This window comes from Heliangelus exortis, chromosome 21, assembly GCF_036169615.1.
Source record: "Heliangelus exortis chromosome 21, bHelExo1.hap1, whole genome shotgun sequence".
Taxonomy (NCBI): domain Eukaryota; kingdom Metazoa; phylum Chordata; class Aves; order Apodiformes; family Trochilidae; genus Heliangelus; species Heliangelus exortis.
The window spans coordinates 6,709,321-6,729,317 of record NC_092442.1 but is presented as its reverse complement, the minus strand read 5'-3'; the positions used below and the strand labels follow the sequence as shown (position 1 = coordinate 6,729,317).

At 60.3% G+C, this 19,997-nt stretch overlaps 1 protein-coding gene across 15 annotated transcripts in view; it reads left to right on the top strand.

Annotated features, from left to right (window-relative positions):
* Window positions 1-3,505: 3,505 nt before the first annotated feature.
* The window catches only part of MYO18A (myosin XVIIIA), a 36,610-nt gene continuing 20,118 nt past the window's right edge, over window positions 3,506-19,997 (top strand). For 4 of the 15 annotated variants that reach the window (XM_071765414.1, XM_071765403.1, XM_071765404.1 and 1 more), the window contains exons 1-9: window positions 3,506-3,609; window positions 8,465-9,557; window positions 16,875-17,009; window positions 18,084-18,171; window positions 18,280-18,389; window positions 18,463-18,639; window positions 18,722-18,932; window positions 19,160-19,302; window positions 19,853-19,953. In XM_071765414.1, the coding sequence (XP_071621515.1) occupies window positions 8,544-9,557; window positions 16,875-17,009; window positions 18,084-18,171; window positions 18,280-18,389; window positions 18,463-18,639; window positions 18,722-18,932; window positions 19,160-19,302; window positions 19,853-19,953 (1,979 nt within the window). In that variant the 5' untranslated portion in view covers window positions 3,506-3,609; window positions 8,465-8,543. Of the gene's footprint in view, window positions 3,610-6,215; window positions 6,395-8,464; window positions 9,558-13,018; window positions 13,216-14,060; window positions 14,130-14,965; window positions 15,022-15,232; window positions 15,908-16,111; window positions 16,175-16,410; window positions 16,489-16,874; window positions 17,010-17,503; window positions 17,561-18,083; window positions 18,172-18,279; window positions 18,390-18,462; window positions 18,640-18,721; window positions 18,933-19,159; window positions 19,303-19,852; window positions 19,954-19,997 lie in introns of those variants that run through there. The other 11 variants (XM_071765409.1, XM_071765406.1, XM_071765410.1 and 8 more) reach the window with 9 other exon arrangements.

Here is a 19,997-nt window from a genome sequence, read left to right as displayed (position 1 = left end):
GTCAGCACTGGCCACAGCAAAGCCTGGCACCTGGCCCGGGGTATCCTGGCAGGGCCAAGCTGCAGGGATGGCACCTGCCCAACACAACCTGAGGGGGCACAGCGGGGTCCTGGGAGACCCCTCCTGCAGGCAGGGCTCTGCTGTGGTGGGGGCAAGCGAGGACTTGGGGAGAGGAGCTTTCCCCCAGCAGTTTGCTGCCTGGGCACAATATGGGGACAGAGATGGGGACAGCGCTGGCAAAGTCAGGGAGAATCTCTGGGAAGCAGAGATGTGGGGCTGCACCCTGAAAACCCTACACTGGCTCCTGGGGCATGCTGTCTGACTGTAGCATCGAGTCCCAGCAAATGTGGGGGCTGAGAAAGGGAGGAACAGAGCCCCCCGGCCACAACCCCCGGGGCTGTCAAAACATGGGGCTGGTGGTGGGAACGCTCCTGCAAAGCCTCCTTGTGCCCCCTGCCATGTGCACCCCTGCCTGTCAGGGGGAGACCAGGCTGCGGCTCGTCCCCCAGCTTCCTTCAGACCCTCAAGCACGCTCTGGCCGTGGCTTCGGCAGCCTCTGCAATGTGAAGGTTTTGCCAGGAGCCTGGTGCCACTAGAGGGAGAGCGCACCCTGTGCCGCAGCCGGCGCATGCGGGTGTCCAGCGTGTCCGGGGGTGCCCGGCCCCGCACCCCTCTGCACCTCACGAGGGCACAAACCCTGCTTCTGACTACAAACAGTCCCCGGGCAAAGCCTGGAGCCACATCCAGACCAGGAGCAGGGTGGGGGGAAGCCCCCCTGCACACCTGACATCGGACATGGCCAAGGGACAGGTCACCCTGGGCAGAGAGCAGGACCCTGGGGTACCACTCTGAGTGCCATGAGCTCCCCAGATTCTCTCCCAGATCACCCCCAGCACTGCTGGTGGGGTAGGAACCCCCTCATGGCCAGGACCTGGGGGGAGATGATGGTGAGCTCCAGGGGAGCCACCGCTGAGATGATGGTGGCGGGTCCACGAGTTGTCTGGAACAACTGGTTTTTCTAGATCCCAGAGACTATAAAAAAGCAGTGACCTATTTAGGAAACCCTGTGGCTCTGTGAAACAGATGCTTCCCCTCCCAGCCCGGCTCGGGGCCCTTGCTGCTCTGGCCAGCCGTCTGTGCCTGCCAGGGCACCGTGAAACGCCACTGGCACCAGAGCTCTGTCCCGCTGCTCCTTAAAGAAGCTTTGGACAACACGGAGACTTGCTTTGGGCCAGTGGGCTCACTGGTGCCCGTGAAACCCGGGGAAAAACTGCTCAGGGAAGCCTGGTCCCAGGAGAGGGACTGGTGAGCCTGGATGGGATCTTGGGGGTATGGTCTTGCTGGGAACCACGAAGGTGTTTAGCCTTGGGGAGGTGGCAGCCACTGGGACCCCCTGCTATCCCACAGCTCAGCGGTTCCAATCAGCATCAGCCCTGCCAGGGTGTGATAAGGTAGCTGGAGCTGCTGCAGGCTGTAACCGGCTGTTCACCCGCCTGTGCTGGGTAGGCAGGGCAGACGCACAGTCACACGTCCCCTTGCAACCACAGATGGGAAATCCTCCTGTCAGTTGAGCCGGGGCTCTGCTTCCCTTGCCCCTGCTCTCTGGATGGCTGCAGTTCCCTGCAGTTGGTGCCACGTGCCTGGGACAAAGGAAAGTGTGACAAAAGCAGTCTGCTGCACTGGCTGCTGCCATCCTCCACTGCTGCAAGGGATGCATCTCCTCCACCACCAGGTCTCTTGGCCCAGGGGACGGTATAAGGCCCTTTGCGTGGCTGCCAGCTGCTCTCACCATGCTTTAACACAGTACTGGTGCACTGGGGCCATGTGGTGAGCATGTGTCATGGACTGAAAATCACACCTGGCCTTATCCCTGTGAGGTAATAGGGCTCAGGACACACAGGGAGATGTATCCCAACAGCAGGGTGAACCTGGTGGGATTCCTTGTGCAGGTGTGAGTGATGCTCCCTGCTGCAGATCTGCTCTGAATGGTGAGGACCTTTCCCTCATTCACGGCAAGGCTCAGCTTCCAGCTAGTGCAAAGCTTACTGTGCATCAAGGCAAGGTGGTGACACTGTGGGCATAAGGAAGACCCAAGTCCCCTTCACCCGGTCATTGCAGAAGAGCCAGAACCACCCAGCTCAGCCTCCAATGGACGGTGGCAGGTTTTGGGGTGAGTGCTCCAGGGGCAGGGCAGAAGCTGTGGAAGGTGGCAGGGATGGTGCTGGGGCCAGACAGACCCCTGTTCCTGTAAGTACCTCTGTCCACCCTGAGCTTTCCAGAAGAAACTGAGCATGCACTCCCTGAAAAGTGCTTTTGGAAAGAACTCATGAGTATCCCACTCCTGGAAGTGTTAAAGGCCAGGCTGGATAGGGCTTGCAGCAACCTGGTCTAGTGGGAGGTCACTAGGTGATCTTCAAGGTCCCTTCCAACCCAAACCACTCTCTGATTCTATGCCTGTCTCTGGGGTCCCTTTTCCTCAAGCTTCCTCAGGCTGCTGGGCCACTAATATCCCAAAAAGAGCCCAAAGATGGCCCATCTGTTCCCACGACTAATTGTAAGTGAAGTTGCCCCAGCCCACACACAGCAGAGCTCATCCTGAAACCACCTGCAGGATTTTGGCTGTTTCTGACCAACATCAATGACACGTCCCAAAGTCGGACAGGAGTGGATGGTGCATTGCAAAGGCTTTGTGGCTCTTGCTGCTGAACTCACAGAGAGATTTTAATCAGTCGTGTGCTGTCTCCCAGCCAAGGCAGCCAGGCGTTGTCTGAAATGGTCTGGTTCCTGTGGGATTACAGGTCTCCCTGGGAACAGGTGGTGTGGAGAGAAGCAACGGCTTCAAAATGGCTCTGCAGGGTGCTCCTCCACAGCCTGCTTTGTATTCCCCAGGCTTGGCCCGTGCTGCTGGGGACCAGCCACCCTTGTCCCAGCAACCTGCAACCTTCCTTGTGCTGACTCAGGCACAGCTCCTGAGGGGATCATCCCAAAAAGGGGAACCTCAGGAGTGCATGGGTGTGACTCACGGGGCTGTGGGTGCCCCAGGTGTGGCAGCACGGGGGATGAGTGTGTCCTTCACCCTGTGTTGTGCTGCAGGGCGTGCAGTACAGCGGTGGGATGTTGAGTGCTGACCCGGGGGTGCGAGCACGCTGTGTGGAGGTGGATAGGTGTGCAAAAAAGGGGCGGGGGTGTGTTCCAGCGTGCGCACAGTCTCCTCGATGATCAGGGATGTGCGTTGGGGGCTCACCCCGGCACGGAGCGCACCGGGGGTGCCCCACAAAGCACTCGCATTCGGGGAGTGCTGCGGGTGCACCCCGAGTGTGCGCTGTGGCACGGGGGAGGGGGAAGGTGGGGGGAAAGGTGCGGGGTGCACAGGGGATACTCCCGAGAGGGCTAGGTACCGCCGTACCGATCCGTACTATGCCCATTTACGCTGTTGGTCCCGTTTCGCACCGGGCCCGGCGCAAAGGGCGGCGCGCGCAGAGCCGGTAGTGCCCGCCCCGGTGCGGAGCCGCCCGCCCCGCCCCACCCCGCCCCGCGCCGCCGCCGGGGCCCGGCACCGCCGCCGCCAACACCGGGCCCCGCTCCCTTCACCGTCGCTTCCCTCGCTGGGTGAGTTACCCACCGCTACCGGTACCGGTACCGGCGTCCAGGACAAGGGGAACGCACCGCCCGGCGCGGGGCGGAGCGGGGTTGGGCGGTGTCTGCATCGCCCCCCGGGCGGGCCCGTGCGTGTGCCCGCGTCCCCCCCCCCAGTGCAGCTGCGGGGTGTGTGTACGCGCATTGTCTTGCAGCGCCCGTGCGTGTGCATCCCCCGGTATCTTGCAGTGTGTGTGCATGCGTGTGCCAGCCCCCTGTGTCACCTTGTGCATGCCCCCCGTCGCGCTGCGGGGTGTGTTTGTGCTTCCCCTCCCTCCCCCCCCTCGGTGCATTGCAGCACCTGTGTGTTTACGACACGTGCTAGGGGGTGGTGGGTGCTGTGGGGGCACCCATGGTGGGCACGCACCTTTGGTTGTGGTGGGGGGCAGCACAGGGTGCCCTGTGTTGAGTGCCCCAGCAGTGTGGCTCCTCGGGGAGGGCTGCACTTCCAGGGAGAAACCACTGGCCTTGGCCTTTCTTGCACTGAAGCCATTAGCCCAGCTCACCGTTAACCACATCGCACCGGGGCTGGTGACACTGTCACCTGGGTCCCTTTCTGGGGTGACGTGAAGGGGTTGGGTATCCTTGCAGCAAGCTGCTGTGGTGGGACTGGTGTGGGCTCACAGGGCCTGTGGCCACCACGGCGCCGGCCTGCACGTTAATTTTCCCAGAGAGGAATATATAGAGCAGCAGGCGAGGGCTGGGATGCACATCCAGAAATAGTGTGGTTTCCAGCCAGCCTGTGAGATGCAAATCCTCTGGTCAATGAGCACTGGAGCTAAACTTAGGGTAATTATAGAAAAGTGTAGGCCAGTGGAGGGTGTTCGGGGGTGTGTGGTGACTGGTGTACCCCCACCCCAGCCTGACCTTGGCACCCCAGCTCTGAGGATCTACCCAGCAGCTCCCACCACCCCATTGTTGCTGGTAGCCCAGTGTTCCCACAGCGCCTGCGCCAGCCCTGAACTTTGTCCACTGATGAGCCATGGCTCAGTTCTTCACCTTTGCTGTGGGCTGGTCTGGTCAGGAGGTCAGGCTGCAAATTTGTGGCCAGAAATGGATGGTGGGGGAAGGCGTGCCTGCTGGTGAGGGGGCTCTGACCCATTTGTCTTCCCAGCTAGTCATTAAATCATCTCCAGCTCGCACTTCCACACAGCAGAGCCTGGCAGCAATCACTGCCACACTGCCTGTGTTTTATAAGGACTCCTGTGTTATTTTATTGCTCAGCTTTGGGGTGAGGCAGGTGCTGGGTTGCACTGAGTGGCTGAACCCCACGCACACACCCATGCACTCTCCAGGCCTCTGCTGCCAGCACCGGGTGACACGTCAAAGCTAGGTTGGGTCCTTTGCTGCTGGACAATGGGGTTCCCATGGCAGGAGGACCTGAATTCCCACTTTTGAGACAGCCTGGCAGCACATCCCAGCTGTGACTTTGGTAAACTCAGAATTGTTTTCCTCCTGATGCTTCCCAGTGTTGTCCGTAAAGGCAGGCAGTGCAGAAGTATTTGAAAAACTCCTACATTTCCTTGTTCTTGTGGAACAAGGAGGTAGGGAGCCATTCCACAGCTCAACCCCCTCTGCCTTGTGCGAGAGCCAGGCTGGCTGCAGGCCATCGCTGCCAGCAGCACCAGCTCCTTGGCACGGCATCATATCCCTACATGCTGGGCACAGCCAGGGTTTGGGGTGCCCTAACATGGTGTGCCCAAGAAGGTGACGGCCACCAGGTCCTGTGCTGAAGCAGCAGGTGAGCGTGGTCCTGCTGCCAGCACGGCGGCAGGGAGCAGAGCGGGTGAGGAGAGCAGGTGACCGGGAAACTTGCGCTGCAGGTCTTTGCGCAGGGAGCGTGTCGGACGAGATTGCGTCTCAGGGAGGGAAGGAGTGGCCCAGAGTTTCAGTAAACGCCTTCCTCCCCGCCTGAAACTACCCAACACTCTGGCAGAGATGTGGGGGCTCGTGGCTGTGGTGGGGGTTGAGGAGGAGGTTGCATCTCGCCCTCCATCTCCTGCCTGGGGAGCTCAGGGAGGGCTTTTGAGTTTGGAACCCTCAAACTGGGTCTCTGTTTCTACCACCTGGCCCTTGCAGGGTGACATCTGGTGTCCCCTGCCAGCTCAGGTGTCACAGCAGCATCCTTGCGTGCAATCCCCTGGCACTGCTGGTGCCCACAGGCGCCTCTCCCTCCCTGTCCTGGCTCATGCACGCCACTGTCCCGAACACACCTGGAGATGGGTAATTCCGGAGCGAGCCCAGACATAGTCAGGGAGGGTACATTGGGTCTGGTTCAGGATCAGGATCAGGGAGACGCTCAGCAGCTGCCTCTTGCTTGAGGCGTGGGGCTGCACCCATCCGGTATCCCCGTGTGTGCATGCCAACAAGTGGGAACCTCCTCTGGGAAAAGGGAACAAGCCACAACATCCCGGGAGCATCCCATGTCAGCCAGGGACACCAGAGGGATGCTGGGTCTTCACCCCAGCCCACGAAGCTTCTGGTGGCCTTGTGCAGTGCACACATGGCTGGGCTGTGGGCTGCTGGTGCTGCCTGATTAGCGATGCAGATGGTAATGCTTGTTCCTCCTTTTTGTTGAGCGTACAAAGGCCGGGAGGGAGCGTGTGTACAGGGGAAAGAAACCACTGAGGACAAAGACCGCGCTGGTCGCCTGCCTCTCTGTGCCTTGGCTCTAACCAGCACCTGCCTGGCAAGTGGCTCTGCTCCAGAGGGTCCCGGACCTGGGAAGGGGTCCCAGCAGATCCCTCCCCACCATGGGGTAAGCGTGGGGTGCTCCTGGGGGTGCAGTCCTTTCTGCATCCCCCTGACAGCACCTCTTTGGGGGTGCTCAAATAGGTGGGGATACTGGTGGCATGTGTGATGGTGGGGGAATGGGAGACAGGGGTGGTTCCCTACCTGCCATTGTCTGTGCAGAGCCCCAGGCACCACCACAGAGAAACCAGTGGACTGCAGCCCCCACGATGGCGTTGCCACAGGGCCCTTTGCCAGCAGCACCAGCTGTGGGTCAGAGGAAGAGGCTGTGCCATCCCTGGGCTCAGATCAGCTGTTATGCTGCAGGCAGTGTTTCTAAGAGAGGAGAAAGGAGCTTCCTTCTTTTCATGTGATTTGGGGTCCTGCCCAGCCCAGGTCCTGGCTGTCCTGGGTCTAGGCAAAGCCTTGTGTGCTGAAGGGAAGGGCAGAGCAGGAAGAGCCCCGGGACTCAGCACTCTGGGCATGGACAGGAGGCTCAGAGCTGACGAACACAGCCACCTGGTCTTTTTTTGTGCCTGACCTCATCCCTCTGACTGCTTCCCCTCACTGCCTCAGCTGTATCACACTATGGGGCTGGTACTGAGCATTGGCTTGCAGAGCCCTGCCCTCACTTGCCCTGTGACCAGGCCTCTGCTTGGCATGCATGCCCCTACCCCAGCTCTAGGGGGCAGCAGGGTTCGGGCAGTCTCCTGCTGTTCCCTGAACCCGTGTGGCTTTGCCAAGGGGACGCGGGTTTCCCATGTCCTTTTGGGGGTGTTCAGGGGCAGCAGGGACCATGTTCCTTTGCAGGGAGGTGGCTCAAGCCATGGTGGTGATGCAGCACTGATGCTGGTTTGGAGCCAAGGTGCAGCCTGGCACGGGATGGCATGGCATTCTCACACCCCACAGAACCTATGCTGCTAGAACGAGCAGTGCTGTCTGTCCCCGTGGGTTACCCAGCCCTTGTCCCCACACCCATTAGAGACCTCTAAAGCAGATGCTTCAAACACAGGGAGTTTTCCTGTTGTCCTTTGTGCTGAGGTTAAGTTCCTGCATGGCTTCCTGCCCTGTTATATATAGCTGTCTGCCCGTCCCATGCGGTGCTGCCAGCCGTCTGCTCTGCTTTGGAATTGTTTATCTGCAGCCCAAGCACTTCATCGGGGTCGGGTGGCTTGGGGCTGGTGGGCAGCAGTTGCCCCAGGAGCATGTGGGGTCCCATAGCTGCCCCATACAGGGTGAGGCTGTGGGTGCCCCTAGGCTCTGGGTGCACGTGAGGCTTTCCAGAGAGTGCCAAGGTTTCTGCTTGCCCATGATTTTGCTGCTGACTGGGTGCTCCCCCTCCAGTGGGGGATGTCCGAATGAAAGAGCCACTGTTCCTGAAGGTCAGTGGCAGCACCATGAGTTTCTACATCGACCCGGCTAAAATTAGACACTTATCAGTGTTTGGGAGGGATGTGATTTTACAGGTTCCTGTTTATTAGAGCAGCCTTCACTTGAGGCCATGTTTCCGGCTCTCTTGCCGGTAGGGACACTGCCCACGGCTATTGCTTGTGGCTTTGCGGTGACTGGGGCCAGGACAAGTAGCAGAGAGGGCTCTTGTTTCTTCAACAAGGGGCTTTTGAGCTGGCGGGTGGGACACCCGTGGTGCAGCAGCCTGCAGGGGTGGGTGGTTTTGCCCAGGGAGTGTCTGCGCCTGTGTCTGCAAATGCAACCCGGATGCCTTCCTCCACCACCCACCCCTGCTGCTCTCAAATGGCTCCTGAGCTGTGGGGGATGCTGGGGGCCTGCCCTGCAGTCAGTCCTGGTGCTGCCATGGGAATACACAGGGGTTCCAGCTTTTGGGCTTCATCCAGGGCATCTTTGGGGTAGCAGGGTCATCCTTGTTTCATCTCTGGGGCTTGGTGGCCAGACAGGGCAAGGACACAATGACTGGGGCAGTCCCAGAGTCCCATATGCTGCTCTCCCTGGGGAGGGTGGGGATGGTGGGGATGGTGGGGATGGTATGTGGCTCAGGGCTGGCAGCTGTGTGATCAGTAGGGTGATGGAGGGGAGGGTATTGGCTGTGCCCCTGTCTTATGGCACCCTTGTCCTTCTGCAGGCAGGTGGCTGTACCGTGACCAGCGCCCCGACTCAGCGCCCTGCCACAGGGGCAAGTGTGCCCCAAGCCCCCTTCCACCATGTTCAACCTGATGAAGAAGGACAAAGAGAAGGATGGGTCCCGAAAGGAGAAGAAGGAAAAGAAGGAGAAGAAGGAACGGATGTCAGCAGCTGAGCTCAAGAGCTTGGAGGAGATGAGCATGCGCCGGGGCTTCTTCAACCTCAATCGTGCCTCCAAACGGGACTCCAAAACCCGCCTGGAGATCTCCAACCCCATCCCTATCAAGGTGGCCAGTGGCTCCGACCTGCATCTCACAGACATTGACTCTGACAGCAACCGGGGCAGCATCATCTTGGACTCAGGCCATCTGAGCACAGCCAGCTCCAGCGACGACCTCAAGGTGGATGATGGCAACTTCAAGGGCTCTGTGCTGCAGCGGGCAGCCAAGTTTGGCTCATTGGCCAAGCAGAACTCCCAGATGATCGTCAAACGCTTCTCTTTCTCTCAGAAAAGCAGGGATGAAAGCACCTCAGAGACATCTACCCCCTCTGAGCACTCAGCAGCCCCCTCCCCACAGGTGGAGGTACGCATGTTGGAAACCCAGCTCACCAAGCAAGGGGTCCCCCCTGGACACCCCTGCACCCCTCCCACCACCTCCCTGCGTACCAGTGTGCCGGAGCTCGTCAGCAAGAGGTTCCCAGCTGAGCTGCGTCTGCCTGCCTTGGTGCCCCCCCAACCCCCCACCCCACGGCAGCTGGAGCTGCAGAGGCGGAACACGGGTGATTTTGGCTTCTCCCTACGCCGCACCACCATGCTGGACCGGACACCTGATGGGCAGGTGTACCGGCGCGTTGTGCACTTTGCTGAACCCGGAGCCGGCACCAAAGACTTGGCGTTGGGGTTGGTGCCAGGCGACCGGCTGGTGGAAATCAACGGGAGAAACGTGGAGAACAAATCCCGGGATGAGATTGTGGAGATGATCCGACAGTCAGGGGAGACGGTGCAGTTGAAGGTGCAGCCCATCTTGGAGCTGAGCGAGCTGAGCCTCTGCTGGCTGCGGGGCGGCCAGGGGACACGCCGTGCTGCCTGGGATGTGAGTAACGCTGTCCCTGCTGCAGGGTCGGTGCCTTGGGTGTCTGCTGGCCACCAGCATCCTGGTTGGCAGGTGTTTGGGTTGACAGGGACTGTGGGAACCATGAAGTGCTGGGGCTGCTCCGTCCAAGAGTGATGTGCAAGGAGGAGTAGGAGGCTGTGGCTGGGGTACAGGGGTGATGTCTGCCCATGCCCTGGGAAAGCAGAATGGCTGCAGGGTGGGTTTTTTGCAACAGGACTTGGGTTTGATCTTTCTCATGCCAGAGGGGCTCTGCAAGAGCCCAGTTCTGTGTCACCTGGGGGAAGTGTGTCCCTGGTCACTGAGACAAACAGTTGGGCAGGGAAAGGAGCTTTTCCTCTCAGTGCCGAGAAATCCCTAATGTAGGAGGGGCACAGGGGCACTGCCTGTCCCACTGCCTGCCCCCTACCCACATCAGCCTTCTCAGGGATGATGTGCCAGGGGACAGGAGCTGCCAGCAGCATGTGCAGCCCTGCCTGCAGGGCTGCTGCTGTATAAATAGAAACTTAATGGCTGGGTGACCCACATCTCCCACGTCAGCCGCCTGGCTCCCCTGACCCTGCTGCAGGCTAACCAGCATCCTGGCTGGCCAGTGTCCTGGCAGAGGCCTCCAAATGCCCACAGCCTGCAGGAGTGGACCCCCTATATAATTGCAGAGAGGTGCAGCAGCACAGAGTTTGTTTAGCTTATAACCAGGCTTGTTTAGTGTATTTTTACACCTTCTTTAGGGACTGGAGTGTGCTCGTGGCCATGGAGCAGGTCCAGGGAGAGCTGTGCTGAGTGTGGCAGGGCCCTACCCCTGGGTGACCAGGACCGAGTGACAGTGGCCATGGTCAGGCCATGGTGGTGGCTTTGGGGCTTCAGGGCGGAGTCTGTGCTGAGCCAGAGTGCTGCCTTTCTGGCACCTCCTCCCTGGAGCTCAACAGGCGTCACTGGACAATGTCGGCTGTGCTGCCAGGATAACCCATCCAGATAACCCCGTGAGGCTGGGGGCCCTGTGAGCTTCTGGTGTGGGAGCAGGTGCTTGTTTGACGCTGGCATGTGGGGGTTGGAGAGGTGCTTGTGCCCATCGAGAGCGTGGTTCTGTGGCTGGGAAGCAGGAGGAGGAGATGTTGGTGTCCTTGGGGCTGTAGGGGAGAGGCTGAGCACAGCCTTGTGCCAGGTCTTGGCACAGTTAAATGGCATCTGTCAGAGGAAACCGGCCAGAGGAGTGGTGGTGACTGTGCTTGTGGCATTGTCAGGTGCCATCACAGCACGGGCAGGGGTGCACTGGGGGGATGTGCCATGGCTTTGCCGGTGCTGGGGAGCTGAAGCCATGGTGCAGAGCCTATTCAGGAATCCCTCACCCAGCGGAGCTGTGCAAGGTGCTGGCACACAGGGAGGCCCAGCTCTTCCCCAGGCCCCACTAAGCTCCCTGGAATGCTTCTGGTCCTAATTTAAATAAAAATGATCCTTTTTGAAACAGGAAATTATAGACATATTTTGGGCTGTTGCTCTGGAAGCCTTTCCCTGACTGGAGTGAGGATGGTGCTGAGCTCCCTGTGTACCGTAGAAGATTTAAACACCTCAGTGGGAGCTGCACCCAAGCCACTCTCATCCCCACAAACCAATGGGCAGAGGCAGCACCCTCCATGTCTCTGGGGGCTCTCAGTGATACGGGGTGCATGGAGGGCTGGCTGGTGGCATGGTCTGTGGCATCAGGGACTGGGTGAAACCACCTCTCCGTGTCCTAGGTTTGCTCCAGGCTGGCTCTGCTCCATGCTTGTATTTATTTATTGATCGTTGAAATTCCTCTGGCAGGGTCCAGGCATGTGCCAGCCAGGCAGAAATATTCCAGAAACGCTGCTGACCGCCCCAGTGCTTTGGTGAGACCACAGGCATTCAGCGGCTGTGCTGGCAGACCCTACATGCCAGCCATGGGTATCCTGGTCCCAGGAGGTCATGGTCTCCAGACCAGTGTGCTGCAGCATGGCTGGGTGCTAGTTCTTTGCTGTGCCCCATGTCCCAGCGGTGGACTCCATGGTGAGGCGAGGGGACATGTGGTGAGGGCTGTCTTGTCCGTGCTTACTCTAGGGAAAGCTTTTAGGTTGGCTCTTCCCCTGCACTCACTGTAGGGATGGTGCTACTGGGGGTCTCTGAGGTGCCCTGCAGAGGGGGCTTGTGTCTGGCAGGCTCTTCCTTGGGGTTGATGCGTCTTCACTGAAATTCCTGGTGGAGGAATGAGAGGAATCTGCTGGCTGAGCAAAAATACTGCCATGGCTGCAGGACTGGGCTGGGGTCCTGGTGGGATGGCCTGTAGGAGCCAGGCTCCTCCCTGGTGGGTGGCTCTGTACCCTTCCTCAGGGGTGCTTAGGACCCCTGGAAAGGTTGTATCATGTCTTGTCACCCATGTTGGTGCGGCTTTGGCTCATCATGGAGAGGCCTGTGGCAGTTCTGAGTGCTGGTGCTGGGTTGGTGTACTCACGAAAGCCTTGTGTCCCTGCTGTCAGGGGATGTGGCTGCAATTTGTTGCTAATAACCCAGTGGCTGCTGCCAATGCTACCTGGGGACACCATGGGCACCCTCCCTGTGTTGTGCCAGCTCTGCTAAGGGCGTTTGCCATGGCCTCTCCCCAGCACATCTGGTGCAAAGAGGGGCTGGGGCTGCCAGCTGCAAAACCTGCTGTTAACATGTGCCAGGAGGGACACAGTGTGGTTCTGGTGTCCCTTTCACAGGTATTTCCAACCTGCCGTTGGCACAGCCATCCCCACAGCCCCCAGAGGGTCAGGCTGGGACCCTTTGCTCCATCTTGAAATGGGTTTTGAGCCCATCTGTGTCCCTGGGGTCAGATGGAGACCTGCCCAGGCACCTGGTGTCTGGTGTCTCCACCATGCCCAGGCCCAGGCAGTGGCCACCTCTCCTCTGTGCTGCCCAGCTCCCTGCTGCTGGCCTCCTCCCGGCAGCCCCTGCGCGGGGAGGCCCCCAGCCCCTCGCCCTGCTCCCACCGTTTCCAGGGAGATCTTGGACATCCAAGAGGCAACTTCACCGCAAAAATGGCTTTACTGTGGGCTGCCACGCTGTGCTGGGGGGGTCCGCACATCCCCAGTGCTGACCCCCACCACAGGGTTATGGGGCTGTCAGTTTTCTGGAGCATTTTGAGGGCTGTTGTATTTATGGGGAAGCAAAGGGAGGAGCAAACACTGTCAGGGCTACAACTCCTGGCACGATGCCGGACACACGCTCTGACACCAGGCACCATGTCACGGGACCCCAGGATACAAGACCCTCCCTGGCTCGCCCCAGCCCCATGGCTGTGCTTATTCCAGGGACATCTTCCCTTGCTCCCCCCCCGGGGTGGGCGGTGGGACGGAGCCCAGGCAGTTCCCTCTCTGGACTGCCTTGAGCCCACATCACTTCCTCCGGCAGCTCCGGCGGTGGCGGTGGTGGTGACGACGAGGCCCCGTGTGTCCCCCCCAGCACTCCCTCCGGCTGCTGCGTGCGCCGGCGGGGCCCTTGCATTCCTGGGCTATTTTTAGGGTGGCCCTATCAGCCCAGCTGTCCCCTCACTGCCGGCTGCTCCCCCGCTGCTGCCTCTCCCACTGTGCTGTGCCGTGCTCGTCCTGGCAGAAACCCCCCATTCCTGGCTCACCCCAACCCTGTGGTAAGGTGGGAACCCTGAGTGTAATCAGGGGGGAGGGCAAGGGGGTACACAGGAATCAGTCCCAATCCTGGGTTTGGGGGCTACGGGGCTGCACCACCCCTGGGGTGCTTTGGTGGCTTGGGGTTGTTTCTGGGTACTCCAGCACCGGTGCTTTCAGGGGATCCTTGGGGTGGTGCCAGGCTGTGTGGAGGTGGGAACACCATGGGCAGAAGGTTTGAGGGCTCTTAGCTGTGGGCAGGTTTGTTTCCAGACCATTCCCAGCCTATGCTCTGGGTGCTGTCGTTTCACTCTGTGTGGGGTACAGGGGACCCCTTGGGGATGGGGCGATGTATCCCCAGACAGGTGGGTTGGTTGGGTGGCCAGGTGCTCCTCTGCACTGTGCCTGGCCCTGGGAGGGGGATTTCACCCTGGTGGCCCCAGGTGCCACTACTGAGGGTCTCAGAGCAGGTCCCCACCAGGGCTGCCCAGATGCTGGCACAGGGTCAGGCTCGGAATAAACCACGGTTGTCGGGGTGAGCAGGGTGCCTGGGGCAGAAAATATCCCTTCCCTCACCCTGGCATTTGCTTACTGCAGCAGCACAGGGGGAAACTGGGGCACAGTCCTGACTAAGGGGGCTTTTTCTGTACAAGGAGTTTTGCCTCGTCCCAGCCTGGCCACTTGCATGTTCTTAAAACCCTTCCATAGGCACTATCAGTTTGAACTCTGAGCAGGACTAGGTGGGCTCAGCCCCCCATTCCTGAGGGTCCTGAGCTCCCAGGGTTGGTGGGGAAGGACATGCGGTGTGCAATGGTTCAATTTCCCACATGCCAGCCCCAGCCCATCTGACCTCTCCCTCTCTCCCCAGCCAGGGCTGCGGCTCCATGAGACATCGCCATGGCGTTCTCATCCCGGTTTGCATTCTGGGAGCAGAAGGGAAGTGTCTCGCATGTTTGCCTGCACCCCACATTTGGGTCACACTGCCGACCAGCTCCCCCAGTCTCACTTTCATAGCAGGGCTCCCAGCCTCCTGCTGCCATGTCAGAGGCCATGCTGAGCAAATGGAGAGCTGCCCCATGCCCCTCACTGACATAGCCATGCATGCAATTACTAACACCATCACTAATGACTGCTTTGCGAGTGTCTGGTGCAACCTCTATCACAGTGTGAGCCACCAGCTGGCCCTGAGTGCTTGCAGGAGCTGTGCAATGACAAGCTGGGGACTGCTGCCCATGAGGTTCACCGTGAATTGCCACCACAGTGCCGTAGTCAAGCCCTGGAGCTTGAACACATGGCCCAGGGCAGGGTTTGCTTGCCCACCTCTCCCTAGAGAGCCCTGATCACCGTGCTCAGCAGCGAGCTGGTATGTCCCACGGTGTGGCTGCCACAGAGATGAGATGGTGACACTTAAAATGTGCTGTGACACCCGGTGGGGTGACGTGCAGAAAGCCAGAGTCCTTGTGTCACAGGGCTCTGTGTATCAGCTCATGGGCTGCATGTGAGAAGGGGCTTGGGCAGGCAGTGTTTCACTTTTCCACCTTTGAGCTTTGTTCTTCCCCACACCTTTTCAGACGCTGGGGAGCCTGGAGGGATAATTGTCCTCATCCCTGGGGCTGTAACGGGCTGCAAGTTGGGGCTGTTTCATGCAGCACCTTCCTGCCCCCTGGCATGGAATGATGGTCCCCATGGCTTTTCCCAGTCCCTGTGGCTTTTCAGGCAGCAAAGCCCTGCAGTGGGCTGAAACATGCTCCTCTTGTTTGTCTGACCCTCAGGTCAAGGACGAGGACAAATCCTTAGCTGTGAAAAGACCCGGGAAGGAGGATGGGGCTGTAAGTCTTGCAGGGCATGGGCAGGGTGGAGCTGTGTTGGGGATGGGGTGCTGGGTGCTGTGTCCAGCAGTGCCAGGGTCTGGCTGGGAGCTGTGCTCCCATGGCTGGGTGTGGAGCTCCAGGCACCACCATGTCCCAAGCAGAGGGTGTTTGTGGTGGCAGGTGCCACCCTGCTGGACCTTGGCTCACACTGGTGTCCTTGTGGCTGCAGTCAGAGAGCCCAAAGGATGTGCCATCTGCACCCCCGAAGAGCCCAGAGCCCCCAAAGAGCCCTGAGCCCCCGAAGAGCCCTGAGTCCCTGAAGAGCCCTGAGCCACCCCCTGGTCAAGGGAAGAGCCTGGAGCCGGTGCTGAATGGGGCAGCCGTGAATGGGATGGAGGGCCCGGCTGCAGGCACTGAAGGACAGGGGGATGATGGCCAAGGGCTGTCCCGTCGCAAGGTGGTCCGGGTGGTGCGCAAGGTGGTCCGCAAAGTCCTGCCAGGAGAGGATGCTGGCAGTGCCAAGGAGCTGGGTCGAGACACCAAGTCTCCCGAGCCAGTGCCACCCCCCAGGAAGGAGGAAACAGGCCGTCATGCTGTGCCACCTCCTCCTGCCCCGCCACCCCCTCCAGCTGTTCCGGCAGCCCCTGCCAAGCCAGACCCCAAGGATGAGATCTCAGTGGGGCTCAAAACCCTCATGGCGAAGGGCAAAACCAAAGAGCACCGGCCACGGCTCCGGCCAGGGGACAGGCAGGAGAAGTCTTCCGAGCCTGCCGGGGGGGACGCGAAGCCGTCCCTGTCCCCAGGCACAGAAGCCAAGCCAGAATCAGCAGTGCAGCCTACAGGAGGGAAAGCAGAGCCAGCAAAAGCATCGGCTCCAAAACCCACTGCCCTGGAGAGGCACAAGGTACTGGTGTGTGCACCCAGGATGCTCTAACACAACAGTGGGGTCGTAATGGTTGGCTCGGCATGGTGTGAGCTCACCTGCATGGTTTGCAGTGGTTTTGGGGTGTGCAGTGCTGGGTGGGGGTCACTTTTCAGGGCAGTTGTGTGCACTGTGGCCTCTCCATCACACTCCCCTTTGTTTCCCCCTTTGGCTCGTGTGGAGAAGAAGTTGCAGTCTGTTGAGAAGCGGCCAAACCCCACGAAAGCTGCCCCGGCACCCCCCCAGCAGGTGTGTGGGAGAGGGGACATGGGTCCTCAGGCAGTAGGAGAAACCACTGGTACCCTGGCTGTGCTGGCCTCAGTGCCCACAGGTCTGCGCCAGCCTTCTCCCTGGGGCAGGTGGACTGTGGGGCTAGGAAAACATCAGTGCCCACCTCGTGCTGCCAGCGTGGGGCTGGCAGGGGTTGCAGTGCCACTAGGGGCCATGGGGCAGCTGGCCCGGTGCTAATGGTGCTCTGCCTCCAGGCAGCCCCCGGCCCCACGTCCCAGCTGAGCCCGGAGGAAGAGGCGCAGCGTCGGCTGGAGAGGATCTTCACCGCTTCTGTAATTCCAGGGGCGTTGGTGCCTGCCTGGGGACGGGGACATGTAGGCTGACCCGGCTGTGCCATGTGCTCATCACAGGGTGATTGTACCCCTGCGTCTAGCCTCGTGGCCCCTTTGTTGGTGGCACTGGCAGGAGGGGATGGATGACTGGGGCTTCCCATGGGTTAAAGGTCACTGCACAGACCAGGGTGTCAGGCCATGGGGAGCTGTGGTGCCCATCGGCCCCCACTGGGCAGTATCCCTGAAGCTTCCTGGGCATGGCTGCCCACAGTTGGGGTGATGGCATGGGGGTCGTGGCCATGCTGGGCATGTTGTAGTGCCGCTGCTGTTCTCTGCTTCTCACCCCCTCTCTTCTTCTTTCTTTTCTCCTTCCTCGCTGCCATTAGCTGGACCCTGCCTCCTCGGCCCTCAGCCAGGTACTGTACCCCTGTCCTAAGGAGCCCTCTGCCTCCACCATCGACCCCCTGCCATCCTCTGTCTGCCGCTGGGCCGGCGTCTGCGCCCGCGCCTCGTGCTGGAGCGTAAGGCTTTCCTCATCCCACACTGCTCCGGGTGGCCCTGTCACCCACCTGGACAGAGGGGGCCAGGGTTGGGTGCCTGTCCCCAGAGGGGCTGTGCCAGGAAGCCCAGGAATGTGCTTTCTGTGGAGGTGGCGCAGTTGGAGTGGACAGGGATATGGAGCAGGATGAAAGGGACAGAGCAGGACAGATAGCTTGTGCAGGAGCAGCTGTGGCATGCAGTGCTGGCTGGGCTTGCAGCAAGTTAGCAAGGTGGCCCCCAACCCTGGAGGCTTTGGTGGCAGAGCCTCATGGCTGATGTCCTTCCCAGCTCTGTGCAGCACTGTGCTGGACCTGCCACTCTGCTGGCTGCAACTGTGACTATCACCAGGAGCACTCGTGGGGTTTGGCACAGTGGTGCTTTGACTCCACTTGCTTCCCCCCACTGCATTCTGTGCTGTCTGAGGGGCAGAAATTAACCCTTCTTGCCTTTACGCCTCGTCTCTCGGCCTCACCAGGGTCAAGCGGACGATGCCCCGGCAACCCCCCTTGGCCCCATCCCTGCTGCAGCTCAGGTTTGGCTTTAGGGCTCACCCTCTCTTGTGTGGCAGGGATGTCCTCACTGTGCTGGCCATGCCAGCCTGGTATTTCCTATGCCACTGTACTCTGCCATCACTGTGCCATGTCCTGTGTCCCTCTGTGATGTCCCTGCAGCCTGTCCTGTGTACAGTGTGTCCCTGCAGCATGTCCTGTGTCCGCACAGCATGCCTGGTGTGCCTGCAATCCCAGCACGTGGCTGGCATGGGTGTGGGTTGGGAGCTCAGCTCCTCTGAACTTGCCCAAGGCAGCCATGCCGAACATTCTTGTGGGACACTGGAGCTGCATGCCTGCTCTGAGCCATGGCAGGACCATGGGAGCTGTGGGCAAACTGGGGACACATGCTGGGAGGGCTTGGGGCTTGCAGAAGGTGACTGTGACCACCTGGCATGTGGCCCTATGGATAGGCAACGCTGCTTCCTCCACCCCCAAGGACGTGGGGAGGGGATGAGGTGGATGGGGCTGGTGACCATAACCACCCCATGTCCTGCTGTCCCACAGGCTAAGACAGAGGAGCAGATAGCAGCTGAGGAGGCCTGGTATGAGACCGAGAAGGTATGGCTGGTGCACAGGGATGGCTTCTCCTTGGGTGAGTCCAGGGGGACACATAGTGCCCCATCCTTCCCATGGCTCAGTGAGCCCCTCCGGCCTGGGGGCTGCTGGCACAGCCCTGCTGAGCCCCCCATGCCCCTTGCAGGCAGCCAGCTGCGGCTGCAGGAGGGAAGCCCCCTGCCTGAAGGCAAGGTGAAGGTGAAGTTAGACCATGATGGAGCAGTCCTGGAGGTGGAGGAAGATGACGTGGAGAAGGTAGGGCCACAAGGTGGGGGACAGAGGGGCAGAACCCCATTCACCACCTGACCCACCTCCTCCTCACCACCAGGCAAACCCCCCCTCCTGCGACCGGGTGGAGGACCTCGCCAGTCTTCTCTACCTCAATGAGTCCAGCGTGCTGCACACACTGCGGCAGCGCTACGGCGGCAACCTCCTGCACACCTATGCCGGCCCCACCATGGTCATCATCAACCCGCTGAGCTCCCCCTCCATGTACTCTGAGAAGGTGATGGGGGGAGACAGACACCAGAGGCAACAGAGGGAGCTGGTGGGGGTGTCAGGGTGCTGACCGTCGCTTGCCCCACCAGGTCATGCACATGTTCAAAGGGTGCCGCAGGGAGGACATGTCCCCACACATCTACGCCGTAGCCCAGGCTGCCTACCGCACCATGCTGATGAGCCGACAGGACCAGGCGGTCGTGCTGCTGGGTGCCAGTGGCAGTGGCAAAACCACTAACTGCCAGCACCTTGTCCAGTACCTCACCACCATCGCCGGCAGCACCGGCAAGGTCTTCTCGGGTGAGTCCTCTGCAGAGTGTGGGGTCCCCGTGCCACCTGCACACACCCCTTGCTTTGCAGTCACAACCCCCCCAATGCTTCCACTTCTCACGCCAGCCCCTTTACCAAGGGCTGCCACAGCGCCAAGCACCACTCCGGAGCAGCAGCGCTTGCCCGGCTGGCACTGCTGGCACTGACTGCCTGCCCCACCACCCCTGCACCCCACTGCCCCGCTTCTCTTCCCGCAGTTGAGAAGTGGCAGGCTCTCTACACCATCCTGGAGGCTTTTGGCAATAGCAGCACCGGCATGAATGGCAACGCCACGCGCTTCTCCCAGATCATCTCTCTGGACTTCGACCAGGCTGGGCAGGTGGCATCAGCCTCTATACAGGTGAGGGAGCCGGGGTGGCCCCCTTCGGCACAGGAGCTGATTCATCCTCACCAAGGTGGTCCCACTTGGCACAGGAGCTAGACTGTCCTTGCTGGGGCATTTCTTCCCAGCTGCACATCATCCTCTGAGCTTGGCCACAGACCCCCTCCAGCTGCCTGGCCATACTCTCAGCACTCAGCAGCCAGGCATCCCTCTTCTCATCTTTGTTTGCACGCAGCCCTGTGCAGATCAGATCAACTCCCCTTCCTTGCTGAGTTAACCTCCATATCTGGGTGTCTTCCAGATACTGCCCTGACATAATAACAGCAGAGCCCTTAAAATTCAACAGAGCCACTTTGTGCTCCTGTAGTAGCAGACACTCCAGGAGAGGAGATGCTCATGGTTGCTTGGTTGATGTTCGCATTCATGTGATGCCCTGTGGTGGGCAGGAGACCCTCACATCTCCATGGGGATCCTGGGCACGTGGCAAGGTTCAGGCTGGGGTTGGCCAGGGGGTCTTGTTGGAAGCAGGACCCTCAAGGATAGTTCCCAACCCTCCTACCTCTGCCAGACGCTGCTGCTGGAGAAGCTGCGTGTGGCCAGGCGCCCAGCCAACGAGGCCACCTTCAACGTCTTCTACTACCTGCTGGCCTGCTCTGACAGCACCCTGCGGTGAGCTGGGGAGGGTGAGGGCACAGGCCCCAGCCCAGAGGGTC